The sequence below is a fragment of the Lissotriton helveticus genome, chromosome 12 (assembly GCF_964261635.1).
Source record: "Lissotriton helveticus chromosome 12, aLisHel1.1, whole genome shotgun sequence".
NCBI lineage: Eukaryota > Metazoa > Chordata > Amphibia > Caudata > Salamandridae > Lissotriton > Lissotriton helveticus.
Window position 1 is genome coordinate 193,039,372 of NC_136073.1, and position 21,511 is coordinate 193,060,882.

The 21,511-nt window shown below is 42.3% G+C and overlaps 1 protein-coding gene across 1 annotated transcript in view; it reads left to right on the forward strand.

The window, feature by feature from the left end:
• The window catches only part of LOC144799696 (DNA topoisomerase I, mitochondrial-like), a 1,324,061-nt gene that overhangs the window by 277,141 nt on the left and 1,025,409 nt on the right, over nt 1–21,511 (forward strand). The window contains exons 9-10 of the mRNA XM_078671191.1: nt 19,015–19,162; nt 19,258–19,304. Coding sequence (XP_078527317.1) covers nt 19,015–19,162; nt 19,258–19,304 — 195 coding nt within the window. The remainder of the gene's footprint in view (nt 1–19,014; nt 19,163–19,257; nt 19,305–21,511) is intronic.

Consider the following 21,511-nt stretch of genomic DNA (forward strand, 5'->3'; position numbering starts at 1 on the left):
CTTTATAAGTGTGTCATCCATTTCCACAGAGATGGATTGTTCAGTAATTTATCCAGCACATGGAATAAGGGAGGAGCAGAAGGATACATATTGTGTAAGGCCCGGAGTGTGGCCTAAAATCATAAGTATGTAACTACATAAATCAGAGTATGCTGCAGCAATGTAGATGTGTTGCGCTGAGAGATTGTTTATCCGGGTACAAGTAGCCTAGTATGAGCAGACTTTACCAGCTTAGTTAGTAGCGTACTCTCATCTACCACCAGGAGTTGTGGGTGACCACTCAGGGGAGTTTGAGGTTAATATAAGGTGCTTTATTGGGCACAGTCAGTCTATTCCACACCCAAGTCATACAAGTAACTATCTATTTCAGCCCAGGGGCATCAGGCATAACACAGTGCTTAATGGGAAGAGGGCTGCAGTAGCAGATTCAATTGCCAAATGTGGTTGGAAGGGAGTGTATCTATCCAGAAATGCGCTTGTGTGCAGTGGTAGTAAAGTTCCATGTTAGGGGGGCACAGTCAATGTGCTCGAAATGGAGGATTCTTGTTTACCAGGAGACCCTTGGTTACTTGCGAGCACAGGACAGCATCACAAGTTGTATGTAGAGTTGTTTGAAAAAATGTGCAGAATGTGTTATGGGAAAATTAATGAATAATTGCAGGAAGTATGGGCATCTTAGCGATAGCAATTCTCTCAACCATGGAGAGTTGTAGGTGAGTCCCAGCTGGCACAGGAGGTTTGAGCCAAGTCATTGCTGTGCCAACGTTTTTCATAGCTCATCAGTATCTCTACTGATCCTTATACCTTGGTAGTGAACCTTGCAATCTTCCCATTGTAGTGGTTCATTAGTGTTGGGGGCGGGAAATAAATCATTTAGACCAGTTTTATATGAATACCAGTGAAGCTGCCAACATTGACCTAATGAATCACTGGAGATATGTTGGCATGTCGGTCCCTCATATTTAGGGTGACATATGCATAAATGGAAACTAATATACTTCTATAATGGAAAGCAAGTCCTCTGTGTGAATGTTATACAAAACAATGTGGGCAGTGGACCACTTTAGCACCTTGAAAGCACCAACTCGAATATCACCAATATTTATGTAAACTCAATCTTTCAAATAGCGTGCAATATTCAAATACTCCCTGCCCTGAGAGTATGTCCCAAGTCCTTGGGAGAAATCAGTATTAAACCAAACTTTGAAGTGCACCGCCAACAAATTTTAGATCTCCACCGTGTGTGGTTGATAAAGTCTATAGGCAAGGATGTTTCAAAATAAGAGACGCTGTATCCGTAAATGCCAAAAAAGTTCAAAATTCCTTTAATAATCCATTAAGGTACCAGCCAACGCGTTTCGTTCCGTCAAGCGGAACTTCTTCAGGGCTGTGAAACAGAAAATGAAACATACAAAATACATATGAAATAATATACAGACAACATTAAACATTGCATGTACCAAGAAAAGACCAAGTTAAAAACCTAATTTGCGCATAAAATTGCAGCATTCTTAACATACACTGTATCAAGAATTTCTTAGATTTTTTATGCTGCAAGATCAATGGGGTGAGAATTTCATTATATAATCACAAATATTTCACAGGAAAAATAAAACTGAAGGTGAAAAACCCCTTCACTGAGTCATATATTAAAAAGTAAATCCACACGGATTTCTACATTTCATTTTCAAATATTAGAAACAGCGTCATTATTATTTTGATCGTTCACAGATCGTCATATAACTATAGTCATTACTTTGCACCATTCAATTGCATTATCAGACAAGTTCTATTAGTTACCAAACTAAAAGTATTGTTTCAAAAATATTTTCTCAAACAGGTTTTTTAGGCCATAAGGTCCCGTAATACCCTTCTCAGATTTCTCCCCATCCTGACAGCGAGGCAGTTTCCTGGGTACAGTCTTTCTTGGGGAATACCCCTTTATCCCAACCACCATTGAAGCCAGCCCTGGCCATACGAAAAAAGCAGCAGCAAATCCCTTCGTGTTCAGATCTTATAGCTACACAATAAAACACATGTGTGAATGGTGATGGTGTAGATGTGCTACCAAAGGCTCAATTGTGATGGCAAAGAGGATAGGTGAGAGGGTAGCCTTGCTTGGTTCCCCTAGTGATTGGGAAGGGGGCCATTACCTCGCCATTGATGCGCAAACTGGCGGACCATAACATGTAGAGACGTTTGACCCAGCTGATGGAGTGGGGGCTAAAGCCCAAATGTCCCAGCAAATTGAACATAAAGGGCCACTCCAAGGAGTCCAATGCCTTTGTGGCTTCAAGTAAGACAGCCGCCGCCTTAAGCTGAGGATTAATGGAGTTCATGAGTGCAAGCATTGTTAGGTAATTATGAGACTTGTTTCACCCAGTCACAAAGTCTGATTGATACGGGCAGCCAATATCGGGCAGCAGTAACGTCAGTTGGGTTGTGAGTAGGTTGGCAATAATTTTATTGTATAAATTGATAGAGGGTGGTTGTACTCCAACTGATTAGGAGGCTTTCTGGGTTTCAGAATGGTGACGAGTACTGGCTCACGCATGCTGGGAGGTAAATGACCTCGCCGTAGAGCCTCACCATACACCACCAAAAGATGAGGTGCAAGAATCTGGGCATAAACTTTATAGAAAAGCAATGGTCAGGCCATCAAGTCTCATTACCATGTCTCCAAGCATATCTGCACTAGATAGTCAGCCAAAAACTGTACATCGAAATACTGCTGATGGGTGTTCTCAAGCCAAAGGTTTTGAATAGAATACAGGAACTTGTATTGTCAAACTCGATCAAAAACAGTCTTTGAGGTGTAGAGGTCAATGTAAAAATTCACCATAGTGTGCTTAAGGCCCTCAAAGTCCGAACAGCGGACCTGCTGGTCCTCAAGTAATTCTGTATTATGATTCCTAGTCCAAGTACGGCACAATAGTTTAGCTCGTACCTACCCGCCTTCTTCCCCACCCCATAGGGTCAATCACCCACCTCCTCATTGAGACCACGTGTCTCCTACAGAGCCTCATCAACATATTCACTAAGTTTCTGAGAGGCAAGAATTCTTGTATCTCCTGAGATGAAGAAGGCAAGCTCGAGGACGCGAATGTCCGATTCTAGCTTCGAAAGCTGCACTTGTATCCCGTTCATTACCCCAGCCTTCTTACCTATACACATGACTCTGGATACTTTGAAAGCCTCCCATAGTGTGGAAGTAGAGGGCATTGATTGTAAGTTAAAGGAAAAATAATCTGTAATACCTTATCAGATGTCATTGCTGAAGATCGGATCCTCGAGGAGCATCAGTTTGGATTCGCCACGGGCATACATGGTCTCTCGTGTCTAGGATGTCAAATTCAAGGACTGGTGCATGACCATAGAGCATCCTGGGGAGGTGCTCAATGGTCCTCAGCCACGGAACTAAGGGCCAGATGCAACATCAGGGACCTTGAGAAATCAGAAAATACGTTTTATAGAGGTTTGGTTTCTCTTCCGCCTTCTATCCCACTAATACCACTTCGTAAAGATCTGGGAAAGCGTTACATCAAAGACATTGCTAGATTACGTCCGTTACTTTTTTGGGTGCGCTTAAGAAGTACCCCTGAATTGGCCATTTATTCCGCTGCACTGAATGAGATCATTAATTTAGATACAGGTAATAAGATCTAATGGATTTGTAAACTAAAGCAGTTGGTAATAGAAATTGGGTACGGGGAGACATGGGTCAGCCAGACTCCACCAGCAAAGCAAATTATTAAGAAAGCATATTGGGACTGGGTGAAAAATGAAGAGGCCCGCAAACCCAATCAGGGGATCCTTACTGTACAGTTCTTAGAACATAAGCTTGATGACAAATTAGAACAGTATCTCGACTTCATACAATCTCCACGAGATAGAATGCTTTATTTGAATTTCAGGTTAGGAGTACTCACGCTCAACGACTTGGTAGCAGGTTGGAAAAAGCGCACCGTGACATCTGCTAATTGCCCTGGATGCCGGGCCCCCAATGAATCCATTCCCCATTTCCTTTTTGCATGCCCAGCTTATGGGGGCGCAAGGAGGAAATGGCTTGGACCAATTTGTAAAAATATGGGTTTTGAGGATTACAGAGTGGCGCTGCGTACTTTTAGAACTGATGCCTCTTCCCTCTCCTTGGTTTGGGGGGTAGCCAAATATCTGGGATGTGCCTGGTTGACGTGTACTAAGCTGCTTAGGCATGCTAAGAGCCAGGTCGTCTAGAGTCCAACACTGGTTCCACATTGTTATTTCTAGGAGTTGTTTATGGTTTTATGGTTTATATGGTTTTTATTGTAAATAGTTTTTTAATGCACATTTTATACATTTATCTGTTGTATGTAATGATGGATTTATTTATAATTGAATCAAGTTTGTCCTACTTTTATGATATTTTATATCGAATAAAGTATACTACAATATAAACATGCTTGTTATTCACATGGAAGATATATAAAGTTGAATGAAGTTAAACGGAAGGGAAAAAGAGTGAAAAGCTGTGGTGCTGTCGAACAGGTTAATGCTGAAAAGTGACAGTGTGAAAAGAGACAAAATACAATAAAGGTTACAATGTGTTCAAGATAGACTGGTTCATGATCAATATCTATAATTATGTGATTATCAAAAACAATTATATTCCAGCCTGTCATTCATCCCATTCAGTTGCATGGCCTGCAATTTCTTTATCCCAAATAATTCTGATCTTGCTAACACCTTCTGCTGATCAACGTCCACTCTGGATCTGAGAACCTCTAGGATAGTGAATCGCAATTGTGCAATATTATGGTTTGCTTCCTTCCAATGCGTAGCTACTGTAGACTTCATGTTTTGATTCCTAATGTTACTTTTATGTTCTTTCATACGCACTTTAATTTTGCGTTCTGTTTTGCCCACGTAAATTTTCCAGCAGCGACATTTCAATGCGTGTATCATGGTTGATGTGTGACACGTGCTGAAATGTTGTATCTTCACAGTATGGCTATTTGTAGGGTGGATGTATTGATTTCCCATTATTACGTTGTTGCAATGTACACATTTCATACACTTTTGCATGCCTTTGAAAACATTGCTGTTGTATTTCTTCTTTTTGGATAAGAGATCTTTTAAATTATTAAAAGGTCCGAACGCAAATGTGGGGAGTTGATCGAATAGATGTCATGAATCTGGTTCTGTTTAAATGATAGACCAAAGTTTAAGGATGATTGACTTCACATGGTGTGACTTGGTCGAGTGTTTCAATACACAGATGATCCGATATGTGTATTTTGGTTGTGTCTACATAACGATGACTGTCTGTCAATTCTGGAAACTTTTTTAATCGAGTCCTCAATTATTTCCTTTGGATGTCCTCATTGCCTGAATTTGGTGCCAAATTTGTTGATAGTGTCTATCACTACCTCTGGATCCGTGGAAAACTTTTGAGCCTTATGAATTGAGAATAGGGTAAATGACGCTTGAGGGAATATCGATATAAACTCTCAAACGTAAAGAATTGTTTCTTTCAGTTTCTTTGGTGAATACATAAGTCTTGATGCCCAGTGTATAAATCTGAACTGACTCATTTAGGAATGCAATGGAATGTTTGTCAATCTGGTAAGTAAATTTGATGTGGTCGTGGAGTTGATTGAGTTTTAAAATGTTGTTCTTTAAAATCATTGGGTCCCCTTTCCAAATCACAAAAATATCATCTATGTATCTTTTGTATAGTACCAAGTGTGCTTGCCATTTTTTGTTTAAAAGAATGTGACCATACTTTAGTGTAGACATCAAGATATTAGCATATGATGGTGCTCCTGCGAAGCCTATCGAAGTTCCATTACATAGGGCACAACAAGTTCCTTTCCACTCAAAATTCTGTGGAATAATGCAGAGTGTAAAGGTTCTAACAGGATTTTGTTGGCTCCTCTATCTCCTTCTTTTAAAAGGGCCCATTCTGTGGCTTCTATAACTTCCTGATAGGGAATGGAAGTGTAAAGAGCAGTCGCGTCTCTAGTGCATAGCCACCTATACTTAATGCCATCAGTGTCAAGTTTTAACATGTTAAAAAATGATGTGGCATCTTTTATGTGTTTCCCATTGTTGAACTATGGGTTGCGAAAAATATTCACATGCTTCAACTCCGAGACACGAGTCTTAAGTTGTTCAATATATGGGTTGCGAAAAATATTCACATGCTTCAACTCCGAGACACGAGTCTTAAGTTGTTCAATATACCCTCTGTATTTGTCTAATCTCTCCTTCATATGGTCCAGCATTGAGGTGAGCTGTCAAGTTTGTGGCATTGAGGGTATGTGTTAAGTCCACAACTATTCCCTTGATAGTCTGATCAAGCAGGGAGGAGGCCTCCCCAGTGACCTCTGTTTGCAGAGTCTCTGAATTAACACCTGCCACATTCATGGCTTGTCAGGCCTCGAAGGACAGTTTCAGCTTCTTACTGTTGTGCTTAGCCATTTAAGGGCATGTTGGCAGCAGGATCAGCAAATGAAAGTGGAGAGGAACCAGGGAGGCGAATCCAGTGGCTGAGATCATACAGGTTGGGTCCTGACATACAGTAGAGGGGCATGAGCAGACCTGGAATTCCCTTCTACCGCCACCTGGTGTAGGCAAACTGTCACTGTGTTCAGCAGGTCATCTCAGATGTTATCCTAGCCTTCCTGGGGCTGGCTTGTGACCGGAGCATCTCACACTGCCCGCACGATACCATAAGCTGGAGGCACCTTGTCCAGCATCAGAGGTCACCCACCCCAGTGTAGTCCCTATATCAGCGTAGCCCAATTATTAGCTACAGCTTGGTTCCTCCTACAGGCAATCGCAGGCCAACCACTCCTGCATCCCCCACCCACCTGCGAGCACCACTGGGGAATGCCACCTTAATTAAACAAGGGTAGTTTAGGGTCTCAGGGATTATTTTTAATGACCACTCAACACTATACTCCCCGGAGGTAACTGAACAAAATACAAATAATAGTGGAGGGTCAAAACAGCGAATTTCAAAGAAAACGACTATGTGAGAGAGCCAGTGGCTATAGTCCACTAGACAGGGTACATCATTCGTGGTTATTGAAAAATACCCATCAGTAGCTCTTCCTTGGCGCCCTTTTCATCATGTGGGTTCCTTCTAACCATGAAGGATGGTATTTTAATATGGTCAATGTTGACAACATAAGGACCAGTGATGGTATGTCTGGGTCACAGGGGGCTACTGAAAAGCAGTGCGAGGGGATGTGATAAAGTGCAAAAAGTGCAGGGTAGTGACGTATAAAATTAGATAACTATGAGGAAAATATGTTTATTACAGACCTCAGGGTTTCTAAAAGTTAAAAAGAGCGAGATTGGTAGTTTCAATTAATAGCTACCAACAGGTTGGTCGACATGTTTCAGCAGAATTTCGGATCACAGAGGTATCCACTGCATTCCTCAGGACCTGTGTCGCTACTGCTAGTGTTGTGTTAGAAGAATAAGACATTTTTTTTCACCTGGGTGCTAGTGAAGAATCATTCTCCCAGCTGAGAAGTCCAGTGGAGAACAAGCATAGTCGAGAACAAATAGAAAACACACACAATTAGTATATCTACGGTATCCAAAACACTTTTATGGTGTACCATATCTATTAAAGAGAACATACAGTGCAATCCTCTTGGTAGTACTATTATTCCTACAGTTGACTACAATACCTTGATATGATATGTAGTAAAACTCTCACTTACCATGTTATGCAGGAGAGTACTGCCTCACCTCACCTGGCTCACAGCGCAGGTAATTGAAGCACCGCTCTAATGTAAAAAAAGACATACAAAGACACGTCAGCAACGGCTGACTTCACACTTAATCACGACTTTTACTGGTGTTTGTAGTTTTTATGCTGGTCAAAATAGGTCAGAATGCCCTAGGCTTGGGCTTGGGCAACATTTGATAGTATGGCACTGGCACCACCTTCGTTTGCAAGGTAAGGTGCATTATTTCAGTTGTTCTTGAGAGAATAACAATTATATCTGAATCACAACAGGGAGTGTAAACGGCATCTGCAATGACCCAGAAACCTCCTTTTAATTACACTTGAATATATCATTTGAATATATCATATCTCCCTTCATAGTTTCAGAGAAACACAGCGAAAATCACACCGAAGATCACAGAGAAAATCACTGTAAAAAGTATGTCTCAATCCGTGTGTGTAATCGCGTTTGGACTAACACGCGATGAGACAGTAAGTAATCAGGATGTGTCACAGAGGAAAAACCAAGCGTTTGGCAGCGTATCTCAATGAAAAATCGCGTTTAGACTGCCACCCAATTAATCAGTGCCACTGCTTTTCAGCACACTCGATTATGACAGTTTTATTAACCGCCGTGGTATCATGACAAAGAATATTTCGTTTTACCGCTTTGTAATGTATTCTGCGTTTCAAACAACGCGCGGTCAATCAATGCCCCAAATCTATAGCGAAGGCGGTTGTTACAGTTATGTATCCGTCGTTGTGATTAAACACACATATTACCGCTTTAACACACTCACTTGCGAGCGGGGAGGCAGCTTGGCATAATAGACGCGCTCGCGCTTGGCGATCCCTATTCTGTGCAGAGACTGGGAGACAGCGCGCATAAAGAGGCAGACTACTTCTATGATTGCAGACAGACAGGCAGAGAGAGCATATCTCTTACCTGTCCGTCGGTACTTCCAGCGTCCCTCTAGCTGTAAGGGGAGGTGACGCGCGAGGATACCAGCAACGATTTACTTCCTCAAGTGGGCGTGTCCTGTTCCATCATGTGCCCCTAGAGGATTCTGGGACATGTAGTCCAACAAAGGAGATACCTGATTACGCATACTTTATATTGTGTGATCCATTACAGATATGTATATATATTCAGATGCGCAGGCAATTACAAAAGGTGGTACTCTAATCTAAATCGACAACAAGTGGATTATTAGATATAAAGCGCCAGCATATCTCACCGGCAGAATGAGGGATATGTGATGTCATAATGAGAGGCGTGTGGATATACCCTCTTGGCTGGAATCTATCCATTGCGATTCATAGTCAATCTAGTGGTGATTTACGGGTGATATTAGTATGTATGGATACCAACACCTGGGGAGGGCGAACGTAGACTTATATCTGGTCAGAAAAAACACCAAGGACCCTGTTCGGGTTTGTGTTTCCTAAGATAACCCTTATAATGTAGGGAGCGAATGATTATCAGAGTGACATCCAAGGGATGTCATCATTTAACCCCTCCTTGTCTGAGTTAAGGGTGTACACCCATTTTTGTTCTTTCTTGAACAAAAACCTGTTAATGTCTGTCACGTGGTTAGGTATCAATGGGTGTTCTAGCACAGTCCAATGGAAGTCATTTGGGCCATGGCCTACATCCAGAAAATGGTTGGTCATTTTGGTGGACTGTTTCCGACACCTGATGGTACTCTTGTGTTCGGAAATGCGTGTCTTAACTTTTCTGGTAGTCATCCCCACGTATTTATACTCACAGGGGCAGACTATCAAGTAAATAACATTTAGACTGTTACAATTGGTGAAGCGCCTTTGTTCCCACTGGCGCCCACCCCCAATGTCAATAGTTCTAGATTTGGCAGTCTGCGGGCATGCAGCGCAATTCCCACACGGGTGGTGACCTGTCACGGCTGGCATATCCCAGAGTGTACCTACTGCTCTAGGGGTCAGTGATCTAGGTCTGGTGTGGACCAATTGGTCCTTTAGATTTCTGCCCCTTTTGAAGGCAAACAACGGGGGAGGCAGATTGTCACCACCCGTGTTGAGGATACCCCAATGTTTCTTAATGATCTTCTGAATCCGGTTGGAGCGAGTGCCGAAAGTGTTGACACAGGTGATCCGGGGTTCTTGTGTTTTAGGAACTGATGGCTCTAGAAGGCTTTCACGGTTATTATTGAACGCCCTCTTTTTTGATTTTCGTATCAGCTGTTTGGGATACTTCTTCTCAAGCAAGTTGTTCTCTAGGATTTTGGCATGCTTGAAGAAACCCTCCTTAGTGGAGCAATTCCTCTGAATTCTCAGGAATTGCCCGTAAGGCAGGTTGTCTTTCAGAGCTTTTGGATGACAACTCTCGTAGCTCAACAAAGAGTTCCTTGCCATGGGTTTCCGATAGAGTTCGGATTGGAGACCAGTCGGGGTGACATTGATCTTGAGGTCCAGAAAAGCCAGATGTGTTTGGCTGTGTTCCACTGTAAATCGGAGAAATGCATTTCTGCTATTCAACCAAACGTGGAAGGTTTCTAACTCGTCCACAGTCCCACGCCAGACCACGAGGACGTCATCGATGTAACGTTTCCATAAACGGAGCGAGGCGAAAAAAGGGTTCGTGTCGGTAAGGATGATTTCTTCTTCGAACCGATGGACATAGAGATTCGCCAGGCTCGGGGCAAAAACGCTGCCCATGCTGGTCCCAGAGACCTGAAGATACATGGAATCCTCAAATTGGAAATAATTTTCGGTCATCGCTAAATTCGCCAAAGTCATGATGAAAGACACCGGAGTGATAGAGTCTAGATCACGCGCTCGTAGCAAGGTCTCGACCACATCAAGAGTCTCTCTCTGGGGGATTGACGTGTAGAGAGATTCTACATCGAAGGATACCAGTAAATCCATGCTGGCATCAAACTCAATGTCTGGTAAAATCTTCAGAACATCCTTCGTGTCTTGTAAGTATGTAGGCATATTGTGGACCATAGGTCTCAAAAAATGGTCTACGAATGTGGAGAGGGGTTCAAGAAGAGACCCAATGCCCGATATTATTGGGCGTCCGGGAGGTGGCCTTTGGGGCTTGTGCACTTTGGGTAGCACGTAGAAGTAAGGGACAATAGGATGTGCTAGTTGCAGGTATGCTGCCTCCTTTGATGTTATCCATCCCTCAGAGAGTGCTTCTTCAACATATTGTTTGATGGCCAATGATAATCTCTCTGTAGGGTCCTCGACGAGTTCCCGATATGATCTCACATCGTTGAGTTGTCGGATGCATTCCTCGCGGTATGTAGTTGTATCAAGGACAACTATAGCACCGCCCTTGTCGGCAGGTTTGATCACTACCGAAGAGTCCTCTGTAAGATTTTTTAGAGCTGCTTGTTCTTTCTTAGGGAAATTGATGAAAGGTTTGCTGTTCTGTTGCAGCAAGTTCTTAATATCGCTGCCCACCGCCTCTTCAAAAGCCATAACCTTCGCTGGAAGTCCGGTAGTAGGCGGATTGAAAGTGGAGGGTCTTTTCAGTCCTGTGTTATGGTCCATCAGTGCTGGATCTCTTCCACCTTCGTTGTCTTTGGCGAAGAGGAAGTGCAGACGGATTTTCCTGAAGAATTTCCCCATCTCGATCTGTGTCTGGAAAGGGTCGCCCGTATTGGTGGCCACAAAGCCCAAACCCCTGTTGAGCACCTTCAGCTCCATCTCTGAAAGTGTTCTTGAACTGAGGTTTATCACGAGGTCGTCCCTGAAGTTGTTGCCGCAGTTTGATCCTGCGGTATCTGTTTCCCGTTCCGTAGACCCATCATTAGGGTGCGAGGTTCCACTGCACTTGGTTCTGCTGTTGTCCTCTCCTCCTCCCCCTCTGTCTCCCCCTGCCCTGTCCTAAAAAAGACTGGGAATGGAAGTCTGGGAAGAATTGTTGGGGACCAAAGGGCATCATCTGTTGTGGGAAAGGGGCCCCCTGGGCCCATGGGTTAGGTTGCCACCATGGTGGGAACTGGGGTTGGATATAGTTCTGACCAGATCCTCTCCAGTTTCTTCGGTTGCCTCTCCCCCTGCCCTTATTGTTGGTGTTGCTACCTAGGCTGGATGAGTCTGAATCACTAGACCCATCGCCAGAGCTGGAAGTACCGTAAGTTGACCCTCCCTTGTGACCCTTAGTATTGTAGACTGGAGGGACAAAGGAGTCACTTGTGTAGGGATAGATTTTCTCACTGGCAAATTTCTCAATGTCTTTTTTGCACTTTTCTAGTTTCTTAAATAGAATCGAATCTCTGAATTCTTTGTTAGCCTTATTATTTTCATCCAGATTTTTCGTGAAGATTTTACTCGAGAGTGTAGTTCTGATCTGCCCCTCTAATAGTTGAATCTCGACCAAGATTTTATCGGCCGCTTTTTTTGCTGTTTTAATTATAAGCACCAACCAATCGCGGGTACATTTCCACGCGATTAGGTACCAATTATTCAGGAATTCTTTGTTGTCCAAGAAAAGTCTAGGAACGTTTGTCACAATTAATCCACTAGGCGCGCAATTGCCACGTAGGTACTCTGCCATTACCAAGCCATGGACGCAAATCCGTGATTGACTCTTTTTAACCGTAAGAATTTTTGCCCAACCTTCATCAGTGCTCACTTGAGGAATAGGTATGTTGTCCAAAATACTAGGATTCTCATCCAGAATAGACTGAATCTCTGCTTCATCAAAGAAAAGGCCAAGGTTAGTTGCCATGATGACGTTATGACCGCACAGGTAAAACACACAGGGAAAAGAAGTGAAGGTACGTATAGTCCCTGTCTATCAAATTTTCACAAAGGGGATGGAAAAGTAATAGACCCGCGGCCTTAGCCGCACAAAAGCATTAATTAAACAAGGGTAGTTTAGGGTCTCGGGGATTATTTTTAATGACCACTCAACACTATACTCCCCGGAGGTAACTGAACAAAATACAAATAATAGTGGAGGGTCAAAACAGCGAATTTCAAAGAAAACGACTATGTGAGAGAGCCAGTGGCTATAGTCCACTAGACAGGGTACATCATTCGTGGTTATTGAAAAATACCCATCAGTAGCTCTTCCTTGGCGCCCTTTTCATCATGTGGGTTCCTTCTAACCATGAAGGATGGTATTTTAATATGGTCAATGTTGACAACATAAGGACCAGTGATGGTATGTCTGGGTCACAGGGGGCTACTGAAAAGCAGTGCGAGGGGATGTGATAAAGTGCAAAAAGTGCAGGGTAGTGACGTATAAAATTAGATAACTATGAGGAAAATATGTTTATTACAGACCTCAGGGTTTCTAAAAGTTAAAAAGAGCGAGATTGGTAGTTTCAATTAATAGCTACCAACAGGTTGGTCGACATGTTTCAGCAGAATTTCGGATCACAGAGGTATCCACTGCATTCCTCAGGACCTGTGTCGCTACTGCTAGTGTTGTGTTAGAAGAATAAGAAAAAAAATTTCACCTGGGTGCTAGTGAAGAATCATTCTCCCAGCTGAGAAGTCCAGTGGAGAACAAGCATAGTCGAGAACAAAGAGAAAACACACACAATTAGTATATCTACGGTATCCAAAACAATTTTATGGAATGCCACCTTACCCTATTGAGTTTTTGGGTGAGGGGGTTGAAACCTTTTTCAAGGAACAACAAAAATCCTAGTCAGTCACAAGTGTCACTAAATTACCTTGTATCTAATCGTCTGGACGCTTGGCACAAAAACAGTCAGGCTTAACTTGGAAGCAGTCTGTAAAGTATTTATTCTGCACTTCAAATAGTAAAGCAGTGAAGACAACACAAGAAAAATCCCACTCTGGTTTAAAAAAAATAGAGAAAGCTTTATTAAATAAAGTGATCCCATAACGACACATCGTCAGTAAAATTGGTGTGTGTGTGTGTGGTGGAGGCAGCTTTTTGAAATGTACGTTGGACAGAGAATATCTCCACCTCAACCATCCAGGCAGGATGGCCCTTCCTGCCAAAACCTAGGCCAATTTGTCTCATCGTTTGGGAGAAATTTACAACGGTAAATGGCCAAACTATTAAGTTGTTACACAGGCACTAAATGGTTAGGACAAGAAATGGCCAACTTTCTAGAAGTGGAATTTTCATAATTGTGACTTAATCTATAACTTTACCATTGAAGATGATTTAAAATTGTAGTTAATTTGAGTGCAAACAACCTTTTTCTATTGGTTTCCAAAATTAAGTTAGCACTGATGTTCTCCTATGGGAGACATAGGCCTTGCAACAGTGAAAAGCAATTTTTATAGGTTTTCACTGCAAGAACATGCAATACTTAAACCCAAGTTCCCAATTTTTTTAATACAATGCACTCTGCTCAATGGGCCTTTAGGACGTACCTTAGGGGTGAGCTAAATGTATTAAAAAGAAAGGTTTACGCTTGGCAAACAGTTTATATTGCCTGGTCAAAATGGCAGCTTAAAACTGCAGTACGGGCCGCAGTTGGAGGCTTGAGACTGGTTTTTAAAGACTACTTAAATGGGTGGCACAATGAGTGCTGCAGACCCACTAGTAGCTGTTAATTTACAGGGCCCTTGGTACATGGAGTACCATTTACTTGGGATGTACCAGTAAATGAAATGTCCCAATTAGATGTAGGCCACTTGTACCATGTTTGAGGAAGAGATCACCCTCTATCTCCATCTTTATCCAAGGTAAGGTAGCCACTGGGTAATTATAGTTATATTTAGTATCTTAGTTCCATAGGAAATGCTTTTATTGTCTTGCTAATAACTTTGATGCAGTTTGATGAATCTCAATGTTACTATCCAAGAATGTGTTCTTTTTTGCCTTGTTTGCACTTGGTAAGTTTCGGGGTGATCTGCCAAGCGGGCCGAGGTAAAAAAGGAGGGGGTACAAAATGCATTGTCTGCATTTCTTTTCTCATAGGAACTTGTTATCCTTAGGGTAGTCTTCCTCTAACTTTTGCCTGCTTACCTTCCACTTTTTGCTGTATCTTTGTTGGTGTTGCACTTTACCACCGCTAACCACTCCTAAAATGCATGTGCTTCTCCCTTAAATATGGTAATATTTGTGTATACCAGATTAGTTTTTTTAGGTTACCTGTAAGTCCCTTGAAAAGTGGTATACCGTATACCCAGGATCTGTAATCTAAATGCTACTAGTGGGCCTGCAGCACTAGTTGTGCCACCCACACAAGTAGCCTTTCAAACCTGTCTCAGGCCTGCCATTGCAGGGCTTGTGTGTGCAGTTTACTGGAAATTTGACTTACATTTATAACCAGTTGCCAAGCCTTAAATTCCCCTTTTATTACACATAGGTCACCCCTGAGGTAGGCCCTAGGTAGCCCTGTGGAAAGGGTACTGTGTAACTAAAAGATGGGACATGTACTTTTTAGTTTTACTCGTCCTGGTAGTGATAAACGTCTACATTCGTTTTTTCACTACTGTGAAGCCTCCTACTCTCATAGACTAGCATTTGTACTTTCTTAAAACACTTTTTCTCTATAATTACGGATTAGAAAGGAGTAGCGAAATCATGTTTAATTTCTTTGGAATGGTAATGGTTAATCATATTTAGTGGTAAATTCTCTGCTCTTAACTTAGCTCTGTGTACCTGCAGCCTGTCTGCAATACATGTCTGGGATGGGGACAGCTAGGCATTGTGTATTCCCTCTAAACAGCCACAAACACAGGAAGGGTGGGTGTGACAAAATTAATATGCATTCTGATAGCCTTCCTTGACAAGAAAGCTAAGTGAGAGCTGACACATCTGAATAGACAGTGTCCTATGTCCCACACAAAGGACAGATAGCCTGGAGATGGGGCTGCGATGAATGGGGCCTTTGCACTTCAAGCACGTGATCTGAAGTCACCCCCCACTTCAAAAGCACATTTGAGTGTAAGTACTGGGGCTCTGACCATCATAAGATAGTATGGCCTGGACCTATGAAGAACCCTGCCAGGAGTAAGAACTGCTGTGCTACAAGTATTGCCACTCTGCTTGACCGACTGGCTTCTAAGGAACTGCTTCACTGATGTGCTGTGCTGAGCTTCCCCAGCTGCCTGATGATCTCTGCCCTGCTGAGGACAAGGACTGGACCCACCTCACTTGAACCCAGAGGGACTCCAAAGGCTTTCTGGCTTGCCTCCTGCTTTCTGAAGTCTCAGGGTCATTAAACGCTTCTTGCAACTCTGCTGGTTCTGCTGGACTTTGCCATCTGTGAGTCCTACCCTTGCCCGAGGTGTCCTCTGCAGTCCTGGGCCTCAGAAAGGGTTTTTACAGCTGTTTTGCCACAAAACCAATGCATTGTCACCACTGTCCCGATAACTGACACAGTGCCCTTCCATGCCAATGCAGCACCAATCCGAAGACATGCCTGTGTGGCTCGCCAACATTGCACTGCTGAGCCGAAGACATCCCTGCGTGGCTCAACGATAATGCAGCGCAGATCTGAGGTCCCGAATGAGAGGCTTGACTTTGACTCATCAACCGGACTGCATGGATCGGAACCGCCACATTGTACTTTTGACGAAGACTCTTTCCTCCATCCAAGGTACTTTGTCAGCAGGACCTGTTTGAGTCCTGTAGCTGGCCTGCCCTCCATCATGGTCAGCCTGAACTTTGCATTTTCTCCGGTCTAGTGCGACCTCAAGTAAACTTTTAGCGCTATTGACTTCAGAGCACTATTTTTGGTTTATTCTTTAAAAATTAATATCTCTGGTTCCACTTATTGGATTTTTGTTGTTTTGGTCTTGATTTTCCTATAAAAGTATTCTCCATTTTTTAAACCTGTTTGGAAATTTTTTGTAGTGCATTCATTGTGTTACTGTGTGTGCGTGTTGCACAAATACTTTACACTTTGCTTCTTTAGACAAGCCTGACTGCAAGCTACCAGAGGGTGAGCAAAGGATATATGTGTGTGAGTGTGTATCAAGCTTACCCTGACTAGGTTTGTTTCCTACTTGGCCAGGGTGAATACCTCTGCCAACTACAGACCAAATTTCTAACAGACCTTTGAACACACCCTAAGCTGCTGAACAGATTTACACCACATTTAGCCGAAAGCTAGATCTAGGGCCAGAAAGTTTGTATTTTTGTGTAAATCCGTTCAGTATAAAACTTTGAGATCTGTGAGTATCCCCAAGCAGAGTCTCTGTGTCCCTAAATATACAAGCTGAGATCAGACTGGCTGCCACCACCTCTACCAGGAAGTGGTGCCGGCCATCTTAGGTCTCAGGATTCTGTCTTGAATCCTAAAAAGACACAAGGGGGCAGGGATGGTATAGCCTGACCTCCCCAGCCTGTGGCCTACCTTTTCTAAAACAAAAAACTAAATTCAATAAGGATCTGTGAATCCGTGGCAGAAAACCCCAAACTGTGCTTGGAGCAAATATTAATATTTGGGGGGAGGAAAGCACATGCCCCCCTCCTCCCCAGACCTAGTTCAGCCCCAGTGACCCCATCCCTGGTACCAGTTCCTTTTTTTAAAAGGTGGAGCGGGCACAAGGACCCCTTCCCTGTGCTCATTTCACCCCCAGTGATACCATCCCCAAGGGCCGGGCCAAATGTGCAAAGGGGAACATGACTTTGTGGCCCCCCTCCCTGGGCTGGTTTCAGCCCCAGGACCATCCCTCGGGGACCAGCCAAATATGGAAAGGGAAGGGGGTGGGGGGGAGTCCTCCCTTAATGGCCCTAGTACCCCATCTCTCAGGAAGCCCACCTCTGGGACATGGTGGTTTTCCTGCCCGCACTGGCATGGGCAGGGAAACCTGCGTTTGCTCTCGCTTGATAGGAGCAACTTCAAATCTCCCACCAAGTGGGAGTAAACACCAAGTCAGCTCACAGTGGGCATGTTCTTGAAAAAAAGCTCCTGCCCGCTGGTTGCAGACTTCATCTATTTCCCAGCCCTCAGTGAAGTGGGCAGGGAAACAGATTAAAATAATGCTCCTGCCTGCAAGCGAATGTTCATATTCTAGGCATCTAACATCTAATTTCTTATCTTTCTATTTTTCAGCTAGTTTCTGCATTAGGGTAGAGCAAGCTGAGATGGATATAAAGTTAGAACTCCCTAACAACAACTACTGATCAGAACAATCTCCACTAACTGTCGCAGAGGGTAACATTTTGGAAGAAATGAATGACTTCCAACAACTGTCTGGAGGCAGTTGTACGCCTGTTAGAAAAGAAAACATGAGAGTTGACTGCAAATTGCTGCTCTCATTTTCCATCCTATGGGCAACTAAACTCTTTAAATCACGTTTCCAGAATGTTAGAATTTTCAGATCATTAAAACGCATGTCAAGTGTTCAATAATTTGAGTACAATTTAAATAAAGGTTGAAGTCTACTGCTATTGCTTGATTTGAAGAAGGAAAAGTAAATTGGTATTTGAGAATATTTATTTAAGCTGGAGTGGAAATTATGCTGCATTGAAAGTGTGACAAGTAGTATTCATTTGAGGAATTATTTGATGTATATTAATTGATAACCTATTGTAGGAAAGCCTTCTTGTACAGTATATTCTAGTATCTCTGCATTTTATTGCAAAGCTTTGAATTGTACTGTTGGTATGTGAAGTCCTAGGAAATTGAGTTGACTGCCCCACACCTTTCCTTGGTACTAATCCAACATTTTTTCTAATCTGTGTTCTTTTTGAGTTCGGGTGTGGATTACCAAAACCTAACCGCATAGTCTTCTTTTTCCGGAGATTGCTTTGAAGGGGATAAATGTGGTGTGTTTTTCCGGGGCGGGACTCAACCAAACTGGTTTGTCAAAGTGTGAACGGTCTGCTTCCAGGAGAATATTTCTCTTCTATCCCCACTGCTTTCGCTCAGTGGCCACCTTTGCTACACTTCCTAGTTTTTCTTTTTCCCTAACTAAAGTCTAATTTCTACTACTACTTGGACTGCTTGTCCACATTGTGTATAAACCGATTGAATGAGTCAAGCATGTTTCATTTAACTGAAAGGATGGATTGCTTCCAGACAATTTTTAAATGTTACCCAATTGTATTGTCAATCTATTGCACTACGGTTGTACTAATCAAAGTTCCTCTTGGCTCCTTTTTAAATTAACACATGTATAGGTGAGTTATATGGTCTTAACATTTTTGTTATGATTTTATGTAATCAAACAAACTTACATTTGAATTTGATTGCAAGCTAAGTTTAAACACAAATGATTAAAATGTGATTCAATGGCTGATAACACATTGCATGGCTAATGTTAAATATAGCACAGATAGTTTTGTTCCATGAACAGAATTCAAATCAAAATGACCCGCTCTTTGTAATGGCTGTTTGTTGATGTTCTAGTGCAATGATAGATGAAGTGTTTGTGGAAAAGGACCTTGATATGTCCTGTAACTTCAAGAAGAGTTTGAGCAAAACTGAAGCAAGCAAAAAGAATAGCGAGAAAAAACTGCATGAGGGCATTGAAGAGAACAAGCATGAGAAGGAAAAGGTAAACAAGTGCACACATGTTTTGGTATAATGTATGACCAAATATTGTTCTGTCTTTCATATTTGTAATTCCTATTTGTAATCCATTTGTTTCAGAGAAAGAGCAAATCCTCTTCCAGTGGACTGAAGCGAAAAGATGATGGGTATGTTGCTTACATCTCTTAGTGGAATTAATTATTCTTCTTGCTTTACTTTCTGAGAGTTGTAGTTGGTGACCGCTATCCGGTTCCTGCCAAATATGGAATTCTTGAAATAAGAAAGTGTTTGTAGTTCAAGCAACCTCTACTAAAAACAGAAGACCAGGATATCCTTTGTGTTCAAAAGGAAAGATAGATGAGAACAATGTATTATGCAGTGGTTGGTTATTGTATAATGACTTTAAAATCCATATTTCCCTAGGAGTCCAGTGAGCAATTGAATTTCTTAGTAGGCGCCTCAGACATTACTGCTGGGACATAGTGCTGTTGGATTTTACTAATGAAGAGTGTTGGTGCAACAATGGACATAGCGTGTTTCATCCACATAATTCTTTTTTTGCTACCAATATTCTCCTGGAAACATTTAAGACAAGAATTGGGATTCCTATGTCAATACACATATCAAAATAGATTATGGAGAAACACAAATTACCAAGCCTAAAGGTAGCCACACACAACGATCGGCAGACAAACAGGATCCCATGCACATAGAAAACCCAACTTGTAGGTACCCTCACACAGACCAAGAGATATTTGTTCTTTGATCTTTGTTGCTTGTGATGCATTTTTGCTGCTCTATGACCTACTTGCACTGAGAAAGTAGAAAAAGTGTGAAGAAACCTTGTGAACTTAATGACCCAAACCAGTGTCCTCGATATCCACAAGTCTGCTAGGAAAGAGGAATCGAGGGAGGAAACTAGGTCCCAAGAAAGGGGGCAAGAGGTAAAATTTAGAGTGGTGGCAAGTGGTGTGGCCTGGTACAGAGATGCCAGATTAAGCTAGTGAGAACTATGAATCCATGCCAACAAGCCAATACACACAGGCACCCAAACGTCAAACATACAGACACAAATACAGTCCCATGCCACACTGATACAACATGCTAGCAAGCCCACATTGAGGAACAAGGAGGAGAACGGACAAAGGAAGCTGGACAAATTTATGGAGACAGTTTTCATTCTACTTAATCAGTAGATACTTTGCCTGCCAAATGAGATTGGAAGGCTAGAGGTTGGTTAGTATTAATGCCTAATCTATCATTAGCTTCTCCTATTAGAATTCACTTTTACTAGGTGATGAAACATTTACTCTTCATGTTAATTCAAGCATTGGAGTTAAAACATATAAACCTATTACAGTCAGCATAACATTAATATTTTTCTTGCAATCAGAATATGCTTTTCAGACAGCAATTACTCACTACCTTACCACTCCTATATCAGCCAACCACAAACTTTGTGCTGCCTTTTAAAAAAAGATTCTCTTCATTCTCCATTCTGTTAAAAATCTCTCATTCTGCTACTAACTCCTCTGGTATCCAACTACTGCATACTAGCATCTTGGTTAGAGTGTGGATTGTGGGCCACAGCTCTGTCTTTTGGGGCCAGAGGTGACATTGACAGATCTTGGATTTCTCAAAGTTATCTGTCCCCATTGCCTGATAACTTGAATTGGCCACAGAGGTCTGACGTGGCATCAGTTGTTGCCTAAGATTAAGAGCATTTTGGATTGTGATTACCCAGAACTCATGATTGTGCACTGTGGTAGAAACTGTCGGGGCACACTCACTTTAAATCCAAATTAAAGACATATTACCAATGGCTGATTCTCTTTCCTCACACTGCTATTTTATATTCCAACCTATATCAAAGGTATAAGTGGCTGTGGTCTTCTCGGTTTTGTCCAAAAATTAAGAAATGTTGGAGACCTGTCAATAAAACAATTTTGGCATTTCTCTATGCCCATAGGATGAGTTCCATTTACCACTAGAATATTCGCTTTGACATGAGGAATATTACGAAAGGAGGGAGTCCATCCCGCTGGAGAAGGGAACAGGATCTTTTTTTAACTAAATCAAGTAATGTATCTAGTTCTTCCTCTTTTCAGAGCCACTCAATGTACAAATGAGATGGTTTTCTTTTTTCAAAATTTGGTTATATTTATTTATTGGAACCACTGATCCACCACTATGCCCATAACTGATGCAATAACATTTATTGCAGCTAAATAAAGCTCAACCAAGGTTTTGCAGATAAATCAAACCTTTTCAGCAAAAGAAAAAATTATATCACACATGTCTGGACGATTGTGCAGGTATATGCGTGTGTATACAAGAGTCTGTGTTGTGGTCTGTGGAGATGTGTGTGATGGTG